The 17,685-nt window shown below is 37.8% G+C and overlaps 1 protein-coding gene across 2 annotated transcripts in view; it reads right to left on the bottom strand.

Annotated features, from left to right (window-relative positions):
• def8 (differentially expressed in FDCP 8 homolog) overlaps positions 1-17,685 on the bottom strand; it is an 85,487-nt gene that overhangs the window by 54,014 nt on the left and 13,788 nt on the right. For both annotated transcript variants that reach the window (XM_056477863.1, XM_056477862.1), the window contains exon 2: positions 3,776-3,873. In XM_056477863.1, coding sequence (XP_056333838.1) covers positions 3,776-3,873 — 98 coding nt within the window. The remainder of the gene's footprint in view (positions 1-3,775; positions 3,874-17,685) is intronic.

Below are 17,685 nucleotides of genomic sequence, written 5' to 3'. Positions count from 1 at the left end.
TACACACACGTACTAGTAAAACAATACATTGAGAGTTTGTAAAACACACAAGGAAATCTAACCATCCATTCAAATATAATAATAATTATTATATAATATATAATAATTCTGATTCGACTGTATGTAGACATAGAATTGACATTGCTAATATATATTTTTAACATACAGGGCCACTGAAAACCCACACAACTACAAGGAAGATGGGAATTTCTGAACCAGTAAGTAGCAGCAGCAGCATAATGAACTTTTAAAACCCTGTCGACTGTACCAAATGTCTGCTGTCCCAGAAGAGGAGGTGGTGGTCAATTTAGGCAAGGCAAGTTTATTTATATAGCACATTTCATACACAGTGGCAATTCAAAGTGCTTTACACAAACAGGAATAAAAGAAACAAAAACAAGAGAAATAAGAGAAATAAAAACAAATAATAAAAATGGTAAAAAAAAAAATAATAAATAAATAAGCATAAAATCAGATAAAATGTGTTATAAAAGAATGAAAAAGAAGAGAAAAAAACATAATAGTGCGATCTGTCAGACGTAGCACAGTGCTCATTCAGTAAAGGCACAGCTAAACAGATGTGTTTTCAGTCTTGATTTGAATGTGCCTAATGTTGGAGCACATTTGATCATTTCTGGAAACTGATTCCAGCAGCGAGGGGCGTAGTAGCTAAAAGCCGATTCCCCCTGCTTTGACTGAACTCTTGGAATTTCTAGTTTATATGATCCTTAAGATCTGAGTGATCTGTTAGGTTTGTATTCAGTGAGCATATCTGTAATGTATTGAGGTCCTATGCCATTTAGTGATTTATAGACCAGTAATAATACTTTAAAATCTATTCTGAATGTAACTGGGAGCCAGTGTAAAGACCTGAGGACGGGTGTGATGTGCTCTGATTTCCTGGTTCTGGTCAGAATTCTGGCCGCAGCGTTCTGAATGAGCTGTAACTGTCTGACTGTCTTTTTGGGAAGGCCAGTGAGGAGGCCATTACAGTAATCCACGCTGCTGCAGATAAAAGCATGAACAAGTTTCTCTAAGTCTTCACTGGAAACAAAGCATCTAATTCTTGCAATGTTTTTTGAGACGATAGTATGCTGATTTACTGACTACTTTGACATGACTATTGAAACTCAGATCTGACTCCAGAGTCACACCAAGATTCTTGAACTTTTTTTTTGTTGTTTGACCCTTAGAGCCAAGGTATGCATTCACCTTGAGAACCTCATCTCTGTTCCCAAACGCAATCACTTCAGTTTTCTCTTTGTTTAACTGAAGAAAGTTTTGGCACATCCAATTGTTAATTTCATCAATGCATTGGCAGAGGGTGTCAATGGGGCTGTAGTCATTAGGCAGTAAGGCTAGGTAGATCTGAGTGTCATCCGCATAGCTGTGGTAGGAGATTTTTTTCTTATTTGGCTAAGAGGGAGCATATAAAGGTTGAACAGGAGAGGTGCCAGAATTGAGCCTTGTGGGACTCCACATGTCATGGGTGTCCACCTTGACCTATGATCACCTATACTGACATGGTAACCTCTCCCTTCAAGGTAAGATCTGAACCATTTGAGGACCGTCCCAGACAGCCCAACCCAGTTTTCCAGCCTATCCAGAAGTATGCTGTGATCGACAGTGTCAAATGCAGCACCAAGATCGAGCAGTACCAGCACTGTTAGTTTGCCTGAATCTGTATTTAGGCGTATATCATTGATTATCTTTATAAGAGCACTCTCTGTACTATGATGTGGTCTGAAACTGAAGATTTTTATTTACTAAACCTATATGAAGACACATTTAATTGGGTGAGTGGAGGGCCCTACGTATCTGCCATTATATATCTTTGAAAACAGGTGATAGGTTAGGGCAAAGGGGTCATAAAAGAGCATGAGAGAGGACTTGGGGGTGCATTGAGAACCATCTGTGTCAGAAAGGCATGAAATGTATACAACATATGTTGAAACTTTCATGTATATTTGAAAAGACACACACTGTATGGGGGAGAAGTGTCCAGTTTAGATGTTTGAAACATATATACTAGTCATGATTACCAAATGTGAACTATATGTGGAAAAACGGTGATGATTATATTAGATCTGTACATTTTAAGGGCCAACAAGAAGAGGGGTCTTTAAATAGGGGTCGTAAAGGATGAGGAGCTGGGAGAGGCTTGTTGAACCAGTAAACAGCTGTGAAAACACAAAGGTGGGAGGAAGCAAGGATAAAGGGGATAGCAAATTTGAGGGACATTGGATTTTTCCAGGGGAGAGACTGAGATGGGTCTGCTCCAGGCTGTCTCTGCTTATTTAGGAAATATTCCAATGAAGTATATTCTTCTGATATTCATAACCCCAGTCTGAGCTTGATTCAGTAAGAGGAAAGCCAGAAACCACAACAAAACCAGATTGAAAATTGTCTAAACACCCCTTGAAGTTTAAGAATTTAAGAAAGTTTATCAATCCATGTTTTGTGCTTTTGAATTATCGTATCTACTCAACCTGGAATACAATGACTTTCTAAACATGTCCACATGGTAAATATTGTTAGATGCAGCTTCACATACTTGAAGTTCCTCTTTTAAGTTTTTTTTTTTTCTTGAGACTTTTGTAAGTTTTTTTTTTTTTTTCTGTTCTGGAATCACCTGCTAACATGGTTACGTAATCCACTGTTTATATTTGATGGTGTTTTTGAAAGTAAGTTTTTAGTAAGTAAATTTTCATTCATTAATTTTCTTTCAGCTTAGTCCCTTTATTAATCCGGGGTCACCACAGTGGAATGAACCGCCAACTTATCCAGCACATTTTACGCAGCGGAAACACCTCCAGCTGCAACCCAACTCTGGGAAACATCCATACACACTCATACACTACGGACAATTTAGCCTACCCAATTTACCTGTACCGCATGTCTTTGGACTGTGGGGGAAACCGAAGCACCTAGAAAAAACCCACCTGAACGCGGGGAGAACATGCAAACTCCACACAGAAACTCCAACTGACCCAGCCGAGGCTTGAACCAATGACCTTCTTGCTTGCCATGTAAGTAAATATATTACATGAATTTAATGAACTGGTTTAACCATTAAAAATGGGATTTCATGAGTTTATATTACCTTTTGAGGAATTGTAATATTCAAGTGACTGCACTTATCAACCTCACAAAGTAACCTCACAAAAATATTTACATTTTTAATGTTTTTGACATTTTTGCACATATCTGTGAATGTATTAAAAACACTTTAGCTTTGTGTGTATTATGAGCGTTAAATTGCATGACTTTATAAGGTATACTTTATATAAATGTTCAATGTATTTGTTAATGTACTTTCACAATAGTGTCTGTTTAATAAAAATAAATGTGGCAGTGTGTAGTGTATCGTTATTTTGTATTTTTTATTATTCATTTTCTTTTTGGACAATGGGGAATAAATTCAGTAAAGTTGCTTTAGCAATGTAAATTTCCCAATAAAGTTTTTTTTTTTTATTAGGGGAAACCAAAATTTGCATGTTACAACAACTTAAATATTCAATTAGGCCAATTCCATGATCGGGCAGACTTGGTGGCTTTTCAATGGGCCCAAGGCATTATTAACAGGCTGTTGCTACAATTGTAAAAAAAAATCATTTTTCTAATTTAATTTTGGCCAATTGAAAAATTTAGATGTGATTTTAATGTACATATATATTTTCCTAATATATTTATTCTATTATTATTAATTATTTAAAAAAAAATTATTAAATTAAATGTGTGGTACAACAACTACAGAGTGACTGAGAGTCCTTACCACAGGTCGAGAAAAGTGATCTTCAGCCAAGCCCAGATCCATTGGGCGATCTGAATTCTGAGATTTGGTTTCACAAGAAAACATCTCTGTCTTCACCCCTGTGGACACAGAATATTTTTTCAGATAGCATACTCAGATATTTTCTTCAGAAAGAGATCCCGTTATATCTCAGCCAGCTATACCGTGTCTGTGTGACATGGCATGATCTTCAAGATCATAATCTTTAACATCTGGAAAGTACTAACTGTGCTTGATTTGTTTAATGGTAACATTATAATAACTGCACATCAATCATTAAACATTAGCGAATAGTTTTTCATTATTTTAAGCTCTTTTGTTTGTTAAATCTTCATTAAAGTTGCTGTATGCACAATGTATTTACATCTTAGAAATAGGGTTGGTTACCGAAACCTGGTGCCATATATTATATATATATATATATATATATATATATATATATATATATATATATATATATATATAGCACCGGTACTTTTGTAACCTGTAAAATTCAGTGCCTAATTTTGGTGCTGCGACAAGGACGCAACAAGCATCAATGGGTTTAAAGGCACACATAGGTCCCGTTGTCACACCATCTCTAAACATTTCATTCTAATCAACTTTGAGGAATACGGACAGGCGATGTCAGGTGTTTGTTCTTGTTGCTTAGGCATTTTCGATGAGCAAAAGCGACTCTTCAGATCAACGCGCATGATCGCGTTCATCAAATTTGCTTAAATGAAGCGTTCTACAAGCAAGGATTCTGACACAGCAACATGCGCACTTGCTCTCTCTGTCACGCCCCATTCACACGAGGCATCAGCTTTAACGCTTCCCATTCACTTTGAATGGGTGATGTCAGGCGTTGCGAACTGCATTGTGGATCCGTTGGCGCCGCTTCAGAGGCGTTGCTTGCTGCAGAAGTTGGGACGTGCTCAACTTTTCAAGCGCTGACGGACACGTCAGCCAATCAGATCGCTGTGTGCAAATACACCAGATCAGGCAGTGGCCTATTGCTAACTAATTTCATTGGCTGACGCTGCTATGACAATTACGTCAGCCCCAACTTCAGACACACCCTCTGTCAAGCGATTGAATTTACACAGTCGGCATGTACCAAAGAACAGATGTAACATATTGATCAAATGTAGTTTTCAGTCACGCTCATAAGTCATATTCAACTCGTTTACTTTTGCCTTCATTCATTTTTGATTTCCATCTTCAACACATATTTACAACATATTTTTGAACATAATAGTTTAACTAATTTCTAATATCTACTTTTTTTATCTTCCCCATGGTGACAGTCAGTGCATAACATTTTACTAGTTATTTTGCAAGATAGTTGTATTCAGACAAAGTCCCTTTAAGTATTTTATAGTCTTTCATTCAGATTGTGATAGTGTGTCTTTTATTCAGAAAGTATGTTTTAAAGACTTAATCACTTAACTACGAAAGTTGAAATAATTAGTCAAATTATTTTGTAACTGGTTTGTTGTGTATATTGTGGGGGATCAACCTACGTTTTGAGATCGATCAGGGGTTTATTAGCTCATTTCAATGAACCGGATCTTGAAGATTTGAATCATTGATTTGACTCAATTAAGTCAGACTGAATCAGATTAAAAGACTCACAGTTTACATACCATTTGTCCAGTAAATAGAAGACATCGTACCTTAGCAATCTTGTTAATATTATTTACGTGGCCAACGATAATAACATAACACAGTATTGGGTTAACTTTTAGCAAGGTAACAAGATCTACAGCTCGAGGCAATGACTTAGAAGCACATAAACAAGAACACAGTTCTTACAAAATGAGAACAAAGATTTATTGAGCTACACTACGATACATGAAACTAACTACGTAATAAGCAAACAACAAACAAACACAAACACACATTCACACATACACAAAGAGGCAGTTCAGAGGATGTAAAATGAGTTGAACAACCGTGCCAAATTAATTGTAATACTTCTTACAAGATCTTAGAATAAGACCTGAAAAACCACAAAAGCAGAAATAGAACTTATCTTTAACTGTTTAAGATCAATCTGCACCAGATCAGCAAGAGACAACGTTTGCTTGTTACTTGCGAATTTGCTGGAGCCTGGAAGTCCTGAATTTCCCTCGCCGACTGGCCTTGGGGAAACACGGTGCTCCTGATTGGCTGGTGGCTTCTGTGACGTCCTTGGGATTCCCTCGCTCGTGAGTGGGTTGTTCTGGGTTACCAAGTTGACGGACTGCTAAGAGTCGGTTTGCGGAACTTCATGCAGTTTAGGCGGTCCCAAAACTTAAGAGGTTTACATTGAGAGTTCATGGTGACCCAATCGTGTGGCGGCGCGGTGTCCGAGCAGGCGAACGGGGGCAGAAAGCAATGGCATGCGCAAGCCAGCTAATGCAAAAAGCAAAGTTTCTTTGTTGCACTTTGTTAAGTGACCTGGTCTGGTTCATCCCTATGGCACTGTCTTCCAATGAGCAGTTGCCATGAAGGGCGGGGCCACGCCCTGTACGATAGTAGTAAGGGTCAATAATTAACAGACTACATGTAGATTTCACGTGGTAAGTTTGTAACTATATCACATCAAATGTTACAAGACGAATACTGTTTGTGCTACAAATTTTTCATTTACACCGATGTATTGTAAATGTCACTAGCTTTCGTTCAATACCAGACATCATACATTTCAGACACATACAGATAATTTTAATCTGCTATAAGGGTTAAAACAACACATTAATTAACCTGGTTGGTTGGAATAAACACAGCAAATGAGGAAAACCATGGCATACTATTCAAAGATACATCTGCCTTAGTTTTGACATTTTAAGAGATTGTCTTTCATTCGTATGCATTATTTTCTTTTTGTCTCTACGAAATTGTACATCTGGCAGGATGTGCCCAAGACGAGCACATGACCATGTAGAGGAGTCATTTAAAAGTCTCATGAGGTCGCTCCCACTGAAAATCCTGTAAAGCCTCATTGTTTAGATTATTAAATCTTTTGCTAAGTTGGCTGAAGGGTCTTTCGGACATCTGCGCAGAGAGTATTGGTCAAAGTAGTGAATCAATTGATCCTCTGTTATCGTGATGTATAGCCCTTTGGCGCCCAGTTTCCGAGATTTCAGATTCAACTCGTGCTGTTCACTGCAATATGCCCATGAGTTACTTCAATATCAAAACATATACAGTAAATATTTCTTAAGGAGGCTAATAATATTTACCTTATTATTTTTTTTATATAAAAACCTGCTTTTATTCAAGAAATAAACAATAAGAAATATGACTTATTATGACTCCAGAATATTTTTTTTTAGGAAACACTGTGAAAATGTTTAGAAACATTGTTTTAAATGAATGGGAGGGCAAAATAAATTGACTTCAATCTGTTAAAGTTTACAGGTGCAACAATGTCCCTTGATGTACTTAAACATTAGAAATGTGTTATCCTACACCAGCACAAAGTTACTCGTCAAATAAATGAACAAGGAAGATATTTTTTAGTTTAAGTTATTTAATTATCTTGTTTATGAAGACTGCGGAGTGATGCATGAAAAAAAAAAATGACTTTGAATATTTTTTTTATTATTTTGTGATACATGTTAAAATGTGCCCCCCCAAAAGTACAAGTGGCCCCTGCCTGCAAATGATCAAAAGAAATATATTAAGGCAATTCAAATATATAAAATATGATTTGATGTTCACTTCAAACTTTAATTATATTGTTCTATTAAAATTTTATTTTTTAAGATTTTTCTATAGTTATCCACTATAATTTTGTGGCTTAAAAGTATCGCTTTAGGACACTGGTACCGTTTTAAAAGTATCGATTTAGCACCGGTATCGAAGTAAACCCAAACGATACCCAACCCTACTTAGAAACACCATAATATGTATCAAGCTATTTCTCTCATGCACAAGTTTTCCCGCTTAAAAGGACGACACATCATCAAAGGAGATTTAACTAAGATATGTAATTAAATTGCAAATAAACTTATGTATACAAACATTTGTGAATTTTGTCTGAATTTTCACACAGCATTTACAAATATTATGATTTAACACTTGTTAAACCACAATCATCAGTACAGTTAAATATACTGAACTTAAATATTTAAGACATTTAAATGAAATAAAATTAATTAAGCTACTGCAGCGATCAGCTTATGTGCACGTGATCCGCTCATGCACGCCTATAAATCACGGAAGAAAAATTAACATCTTCGTCAATCAGATAGCACCCAAATGATGATTAAAATAACCAAAACTATACATTTGTGCTTCATAACATTGTCTAGTTTCCAAAAAAAAAACATTTGTGACTTCAAATAATTAAGCTGCGAGCAGATAAGCACTGTAGGAGCACGTTTTTCTCTGTGCTGAACTTGAACTTTGATGCTGCTTCACAGTTGATTTGCCCTCAAATACTTACATACCAGCCGCGATTTTCATGTAATGAACAAAGTAAAGTTCTCACTGGCTGCCATTCCGGGACTTGATGATGGTTTTTGAACTGTTGTGCTTTCTCTTTTGCTCAATTTCGGTGGAGATTCAGCATTGGCGGAGGTTTCGTTTTGGCAGAGATTCTGTTCTGGGTTAAGTTTCAGTTTCCATTTTGTCTTACGTGAAAGCCGAACTATTCCATGCCCTTCCGCCTCTCCCTCCGATTGGTGGATGGATTTTTTTTCTTTTTATTTTAGCTTGGCTTGACACGTCCCACTCGATTTTCTTAGGACAAAGAGGAAATTGCATCTCTTTGAAGGCAAACTGTTTGGTTTGATTAATTTTAGCTTCCAAAAGGATGTTCTCTGAATTATTCACTTTTGCTCCTCAGCAGGAAGAACAACAACCAGCCGTCTGACATCTCTGTGAAGAACAGTACTCGGGATCTTCTCTCGACCGATTTTGGACTCCGAAGCTTTGCCCTTGCTTTTGATAGCTTTGTGATCAAAACAGGGTAACTTGGGAATGTTCATATGTTTACATCTCTTACGACACCTTTACTGTTTGTATTGACACTGGATTACTCTGCCAAGCTTGAATTGTCCTCTGAGTGAGTTCTGATCTGCGATCCAGACAATATCCCCAATTGCGACATTTCTGTGTGTGGTGTGCCACTCGCTTCTTATAAATAAATTAACCTGCAAGCTGGCTACAACGTTCCCAAAACTTGTTTACCAATGCCTGCATTGCTTGGAGTCTTTTGAAAGGATAGCTGGAAAAGTCGAGAGTTTTACTGTCACCACTTTGAGACGCTCGTCCGATCAATAGCACATTTGGCGTTACATATTGAATGCAGCCCTCCTGAGTTTGTGCCCTGGCATCGATTGGTCGCTCATTAGCAAGATTAGCTGCTATTTGAAGGGTTGTTTGCATTTCACTATAGGTGAGGGTGGACTCCCCTCCGAAGTTTTGGAGTGCCCTCTTTATAATGCGCACTGCAGCTTCAGCAGCTCCATTTCTATGTGTGGAATCAGCTTGGTGAATCTTCCAGATCCACTCAGTTCCATTTTTTACTGCTTTTTCCTCCAGGTTAGATTTGTCAATTCCCTCCAAGAATTGGTACATATCCTGCAAAACTGGTCTTGCTCCAATGAAATTGGTACAAGGATCTGAAAAGATCTTTCTGGGATAGCCTCTAATTGCAGCAAATCTTTGAAAGCCCATTAAGAAACCTTCGGTTGATTGAGAGTTAACCAGTTCCGTGTGGATTGCCCTGCTCAACACACAACACCCTAGACCTTCAGCAGGACTCCCTTCTTGACATCGTCTTTCACATAATAAGGTCCGAAAAGATCTACTGCCGTGAACTCGAAAGGTGCAGCTGGTTGGGTTCTTTCTAAAGGATGCTGACACTTTTATGCTTTGTTCTTTTTGCTTTTTGCACAAAGCTGCAAATGCTTTCTTTTGAAGTTCATTAATGCTTTCTCGGGCAGTGATAGCTATGGCTTTAGCTGACTTGTTTGGCCATTCATCTACTGACAAGCTCATCGAGATTTTGAGGGCTAGCTCCTCACATCACATAAGCAACGTTTTGTGGTCCTGGAATCCACCACCACTCTTGCGCTTTTGTGATTCCTTGGATCTCCCCAAAACGATTGCTGAATAATGTTTTGTAGCCATAGCTTTCACGTTGTATAGCACCAAGTACTGTTTGGCTATCGACTAAATAGTACTATCTCTCCACTTGAATTTGGCTGTGCTGCTCAAAGTACTTTCGCAAACGTGAGGCGAACACTGCTCCACACACCTCTGCCTTGATAGCATCTCTTTTTTGGTCTAAAGGAGTCAGATTAGCTTTGGACTCCACAAGCCTGATAACTGGGCCCTGTTTTGAGTCCCATCTCAAGTACATTACAGCACCGTAAGTGTTTTCGCTTCCGTCAGAAAAGCTTATCGCCCAGGGCTGACCTTTAAAGCCTGGAGGTGTTATGGCTCTTGTAAATTTAATTTGGTCTAGTTGGATGTATTCCTCAAAGAGTTTGATTGCATCTTCTCTAAGGTCATCTGTGAGAGCAGCATCCCAAGTTTCGTTAACTTGAAGTCTTGTATTCTTTGCTTCTTGAAAAGCTCTGCAAACCAGAAGTGCTCCCTTCTCTTTGGCTGGAGTCACTAAGCCTACTGAATCATATTTTTGTCAGTGGATTTGGTGTTTGGACTCTAACTTGCTCTTGTGTTAGGTTTTGTCCAAGTCTAATTTTCTTTGTTCTTTTTGAAAAATTGATGGATGTCATCACATACAACTTGTCGTCTTCCACAGAATAGCCCAGGCCAAGTGCTTTGTTGTCATCATCATCATGCATTTGGTTTGGCAGAACCATGAACTTTTCCTTTATCTTACAGCACTTGTCATCAGACTTTTCCCTCCCACTTTGACATGAAAAGACGCACAGTTTCAGATGAAATCCTCCAGCTTTCAAGATCAACTCTGTGTTTGCCACAATGGACTGTAGCTGGCTGAGGTCACTGTGAGATGTGAGAATATCATCAACGTAGCTGTCATGTTGGATTACCCGTCGTTCTGCCTCAAGGTAAGCAAAGGATGGCAAATTAGCGGTTTCACGCATTGCCAGTTGCGCAATGCACCCTGCAGGTTTGTCTCCAATATTGACTCTTGTGATTGCGTTTTCACCCAGCTCCTCATTCACAGAGTCTCGCCGAAGGAATCTGTGCAAATGTACTTCTTGGTCCTCCAACCAAACGGAATTGTACATTTTCTTAATATCTCCCAATGCGCCATACATTCCACTTCTAAATCTCAGCAGGACAGCACGTATCTGATTTAGAACGTCTGGTCCTTTAATTAACAGGTCATTCATGCTGAGACCGCTGAATCTTTGGCTGCTATTCCAAACGAGTCTCACTGGGGTTGTGACTGAGTGAGGGTTAGGAGCGATGAGATGACTCGCGTACCATACAGGTCCAGCCCAATTAGCAACTGAACTTTCAGGTAGCTTAACTGCAGCCCCTCTGTTAAGCATGTCTTTCACCTGGGCACTATAAGCTGCTTTCCACTGAGGATCTTTGGCCAACTGCTTCTCTGTCCGCAGAAATGTAGCCTCAACTGCACACCTGTTGTCTGGTAAGGAAGTTGGGTCCTGTATCCAAGGATATTTAGCATGCCAATGTGGCTCATTGCTGTGTTTGTCCTCCTTGACATAAGTGAGACCTTCTTTTACTAATCCCAGCTCCCTCTCCTCAGCAATAGACATTTATTTTCCACCAGGTTGACAATTACTGCAGCGACAACCCCCACACTTTGGCTCACATGCTGCACCAATGGAATCCCATTTCCACCATTCAAGAAAGTCTTGAGTACTGGTTGAGACGCTTGATTCATGGAGTCTGGCTAGTGGTTTGTTTGGCGGATGGTACGCAGTTACTTCCTCATATTTAACAGCAGCCAATCTCATTGATAGTGCAAAATGAGTCTTGGACTCAGGATGAGTTCCTCCAATCGTCTTTCCAAGTGGACATCCCACAGTACGAGGTTTCCAACAATTCTGATCCTCTGTGGAACTAACTGTCCTTCCCGCTGGCTTATAAGCAGGTCTACTACTTTTGGCCTACAAGATCGGCAAGAAATATGTCTGGAAACTATTTTTTCAATTGGTCAGGTTGCACTGTATTGTTAATTTCAGCAATGCTTTCCAACCCATAGCAAGCCAATTGGTGAGACCTGAAGGTTCCCTGGGAGGTTTCACCCTTATTTTTAAGAAAATAACGTTTAGTCTTCATCCGAACCTTCATGCCTTCAAATCCATGGATAACAAGAGTAATCTTTTCCCCTTTTAGGTTCAAATGATCAGCAGCACTGTCTGTTATGTAATTAGTGTCTGATGCCAAATCAATTAATGTCTCAATTTTTTGACCAGCATTGGCTGTCACATTTAGAAGTATCATGATTACAGGCAATTCTAGCAGTCCACTTTGTGCGAGTTTGTGCTGGCTTTTCCTTTGTCACATTGAACGCTCTTGCTGTAGTGTTTGAGAACACACTTCGACACTGCTGTGCTAATTCTGGTGGAAGACGGCTGAGAAAATCTTCCTGATCTCTAGTGTAGTCTTTTACACCTTTCTCTGTTTTTGAATAAAATTTGCTCTTTCTCTTGTCAGCATGTTTCTCCTCTCTTTTAGCATTAGGGCATAAATAATAGTGATGCTCAGGGACACCCTCGTCTTTACAGTCTTGGCTCTTGCACAAGTAGTTTTGTTTGCAGAATGAATGCTCCTCATGGACCTCGAGACATTTTTTACAAGCTCCAAGTGCACTTACTGCATCCTTTTTTTCTGATAATTTCGATGCCCGGAACTGCCTACAGAAATAGAGTTTCCATTTATGCTTAGCATCACCACAGACTACACAACCAGCCTGGTTAGTGTTTGATTTTGTGGACTTCATTTTTGCCCATTTTGGTTCGTTTCGCACATCTTTTCTGTTAGGTTCTTCAAGTCTTAATTGTTCCAATTGCTCGTAGATGTTCTGTTGCTTTTTGAGGAAATCCAAAAGGAAGTCAAACCAATTATCTTGTGTGACTGCACTCTGTTGGGCAGATATGTGAATAAACCATTCCTTTTTTAAACTTTCAGGAAGTTTTCCTTCTATCGACTTTGTTACTAGTGGGTTGTTTATGGCGTCAGCATTTCCAAGATCATTCAAATCCCCAAGTGCCTTTTCTACTTCTTGAATTAGTTCAACTATTTTCCGTTGTTGGTGACTTCTAATAGGAGGAATTTTTTGCAAGTCTTCCACTATCTCAATAGCAATTGCTGTCTTGTTGCCATAGCGATTTTCCAAGACAGGAAAAATGTCATCAGCAGTATTATAAGTGGTGAGGCGGAGCTCTCTTACAATCTTTTCTTCAAGACTATCTAGCAACTGAACTTTTTTGACCTCCTTAGAGCCAGTGGGCTCACCCTGCTTTTGGAGTGTCTCCCAATCCTTCTTCCATCTGTGAAAATCTCTCTTGCTACCAGAGAACTTTGGTAGTGTTGCAGGTTTTAACTTAATTGTTGCAATGGGGTAAGTAGAAATCACTGGGGCATGTGCTAGATTCCTAGCCTCCTTTGCTTGTTTTGCTTGCATGAAATCAGCTTTCCTTGCCACTAACCTGGTAATGTTTGCTTCGAGTCCTCTTTGTCTCTGGCTGAAATCCCTCTCATCACCTGATGGGATGCACCGTTGCCATTTGCTGTACATATCTTTTGCATGTTTTATCTGATTTTGAAGGTGACTAAGCATGAAATCGTATGCTTCATAATTTCCAGTTGGATCTACTGCTTCAACTCTATCACTCTCAGCTTCAGCAACCTGCAGTGCTGTGGACAGTTCAACATTTCCATATCTGGTCCATAACGTTTCATGAAGAAGAACTTTCACTTCATCCAGTTTTGACTCACAGTCGCTTGCAGTTTTCTCGAGGTCGTCTTTTTGCTGTTCTGTTAATTCAGCTGACTGGTCTGTATCCAGATTTGCCTCTAATTCAGCAATCATGCCTGCTTCAAGATCATCATTTACTTCCATGACTTTCTCTGCTTGTTTTGTGAGTTTATTTAAACTGTCTTGAAGATCCATCTCTAAAATATTTACAAGTTTTAAATATAGTAATGGCTAAACATGTAAATGCCCTTTTTTCCACTGTTCTTCTTGCTTTTAGTTGTTCGAGTGTGACTTGCCTACCGCCTGCGTGGCCATTCTTCACAGTTATTCTTTAAATTGAATTTATTATCTTCTCACTTGCCTGCTTTTTTTTTTTTTTTTTTTTTTTTTTTTTTTTTGAGTCACACAGGTTTCCAGTTTTCCTGGTTTCCCGGTTTTTCACTGTCAAGCTATTTCTCATGCAAAAGTTTTCCCGCTTGAAAGGACGACACATCATCAAAGGAGATTTAACTGGATTCCACTCATCTATTTATTGCATCATAAATGCAGCAGAAAGGCAGAAAAGTAGGAAGGTGAAAAACCTTCAAAATAAACAAAAATACAAGATATGTAATTAAATTGCAAATAAACTTATATATACACAAACATTTGTGAATTTTGTCTGAATTTTCACACAGCATTTACAAATATTATAATGATTTAACACTTGTTAAACCACAATCAACAGTACAGTTAAATATACTGAACTTAAATATTTAGTTTTAAGACATTTAAATGAAATAAGATTAATTAAGCTACTGCAGAGATCAGCTTATGTGCACATGATCTGCTCATGCACAGCTATAAATCACGGAAGAAAAATTAACATCTTCGTCAATCAGATAGCACCCAAATGATGATTAAAATAACCAAAACTATACATTTGTGCTTCATAACATCTTCTAGTTTCCGCATAAACAATTTGTAACTTAAAATAATTAAGCTGCGAGCAGATAAGCATTGTAGGAGCACGTTTTTCTCTGTGTTAAACTTGAACTTTGATGCTGCTTCACAGTTGATTTGCCCTCAAATACTGACATACCAGCCGCGATTTTCATGTAATGAACAAAGTAAAGTTCTCACCGGCTGCCACTCCGGGACTTGATGATGGTTTTTCAACTGTTGTGCTTTCTCTTTTGCTCAATTTCGGTGGAGATTCAGCTTTGGCGGAGGTTTCGTTTTGGCGGAGATTCTGTTCTGGGTTAAGCTTCAGTTTCCTTTTTGTCTTACTTGAAAGTCGAACTACTCCATGCCCTTTCGCCTCTCCCTCCGATTGGCGGATGGATTTTTAAAAATTTTTATTTTAGTTTGGCTTAATAATATGTTTGCAGATATATGAGAAACATGCCAAGTGAACATACTTGTTTATCTGAAAAACAACGCTAAAGTCAGTTATTCTCTTTTGGAAATGTGTTCTATGTATGAATGTCTGTTTTTGTTTTGGTCTCAAAATGTCACATAATACGTATAGTTTCTCATGTCTTTATGATTATTAATAAAGTTGAATGTTTAAAGGCATAGATTATATGATGACCCCAATGTCATCCCTCTTCAGAGTAAATCTAGAATAATATGCATGTCATTGTTTTTGCTGTTTGCTGAAATGATTTGTTTCCTCGGGATCTACCAAACTAGGTCAGAGGTCATGGAGACCTCTTGAGTGGACCTGGACTTTTGAAGGATTGGAAACAATCCTGAGTTATTGGCCATTTTATATGTCAAATATTTTAAAGTAAAGTCCGTTGTATGTATGCTGCCAGTTCGGATGCTGATGATACCAGTTTTTAACCAGTTTGATAAAATGGCTATGAGTACACTTCTCAGCCCTGAGTAAGAACCAAGGGTGTATTTCAGAAAGCAGGTTATGTGACATAACCGGGTAAAGTAAGTAGGTGGATAACCTCAGTTTTTGGTTTCAAAAACAGAGGTAACTTTTGGGGTATGTTAACTAACCTTAGCAACTTACTCTCTGAAGATAACCTGCTCCGGAGCAGGTTATGTTCCAGAGTTTGTCTGTTTCAGAGAGTTTACTGAGCATTGGGTGCTCTTTTGATAAAAATTTTGACATAGAAGCACATATATACACGAGTTTTTTCATTGTGAGAGGGTTATAAGTGCATAGTTCTTTTCATAACCTAATGAATATTTTAATAAGTGTTAACGTTTTTCAAAAGAATCATTAATTTATTTAACAAACCTTTTGAAATCAAACGTGACAAAACGCGGGTCACACTGCACACACAAACTTGATAATTTTTTTCAGGGTTTCCAAATGCTATTGGTTGCATTAATTGCAGCCTGTTTTAAAGCTCCATCAGTCAATAAAGGGACACTGATAATATGAAATCTGTCAATGGTATAAATGTGCAAATTTAATTTTTTGTCCTTAATCTTTTGGTGTTTCAACTATTAAACTCATTACTGCTTCCACTAACTAGCTCATATGTGATGACCCCACCTCATCACTATGTTGATACTAAATGGCTCATTTTCAGGGAGTTTTCATTATGACGTACATTACAACAGGATACATTTGCTTTACACAATGCTTTTTTTAAATTATATTTGTATTATACACTTGAATCATTACTGGGCACTCCATTTGTTATTTGCTGGAGGACAGAGCATACCCTTTTCTGCTTTATATGATGACACCCTACCCTGCAGCCTGATCCAGAGGAAACCTCAGTGACCCAAGCAGACCAAAGAGATGGAAGAGTGCTAAGAGACATGATTTGTCATAAAATATATTTGTTTAATTAAATAGTTTGGTCTGAAGCACTGTTAATTTCTTTATTTCCTGAAATAAAATAAATGGTTTTTCACACTGCTTTATATTTTTTTCCTGTACACATTTCTCGATGACGTGACGCTTATGTGACTTTTTTTGTCTTTGGAGATGGACTTTATACAGCTACTTTAGACTTGAAATACATAAATAAAAGGTTGTTTTGTGATACAATAGTGAAATTCAAATATGGAAAAGTGCAGACAATTTTTTACACTGCTTGTTAGTTGAGGCAGAAGGAACTTCATCTGCATGCAAAACAAAAAGCATAAAAATAACCTAAAGCTACCTGACAACTTACAACTGTGACAGTTTGTGTGGTTTAGGGTCAAATAATTTAACCACTGATGAGCCTTTAATAAATAAGATCAGATCAGCTCCTCTAACTGGTGGCCCACAGCAGTTAGACAGGCCTCAGCCTCCTTTCTATAAGCTACATGACAGAAAGAATATCCTAGAGAGTTTAATACATAGCTCCAGTAATCAAATATTACCTTTTAAGAGAAACTTAAAAGCTCCTAAAAAAGCTTCTAGCTCCAAAAGGATTACAATTTCTATAAGCCTTACATACTAGTCAATACACATTTTTATTGTGGCCTTAAGAAATTAATGGCAGGAAAATTAAATGCATGAATGGTTACATAACATACTCAAAAAGGATGTTAAAGATTAATTTAAAGAAAGTTTAATTTTTCATTCCAATAAAAGGGTGGCATGTGTAATTAAATGAACTAACGAATTTTATTATTATTTAACTTTTTCTTTTCTTATCTATTTGTTATCTTATATTTCTTTCCTTCGTTGTTGCAGATGTGTAATCTGTGATTAAAACCTCCAGCTCCGCCTTTCTAAAGTAGGTATGGGGTAGGGAGGAATGGCTGGGAGAAAAAAAATAGGTGGGAGGAAAATATATATTTTTTGCATTACCTCACAAAGTTTTGCGTTCCCTCGCAACACTTTTGTGCTCCTTCGCAAAGTTGTTTTGCATTACTTTACAAAATTTTGCCTTTTCGTTGCCTCACAAAGTTAAGTTCCCTCGCAAAAATGTTTTGCATTCCCATGCAGAGATTTTTTCATCTTTTTAATAGGTTATCAATTTCCAAATGTATATTTTCCTCCCAGCCAATGACTAAAAAAAAAAAAATAGGTGGGAATAATATATATATATTTATATATTTCTAAGTTTTTACATTACTTGCA

Source organism: Danio aesculapii, chromosome 18 (genome assembly GCF_903798145.1).
Source record: "Danio aesculapii chromosome 18, fDanAes4.1, whole genome shotgun sequence".
In the NCBI taxonomy this organism is placed as follows: Eukaryota; Metazoa; Chordata; class Actinopteri; order Cypriniformes; family Danionidae; genus Danio; species Danio aesculapii.
This window is presented reverse-complemented; position numbering and strand designations above follow the sequence as displayed.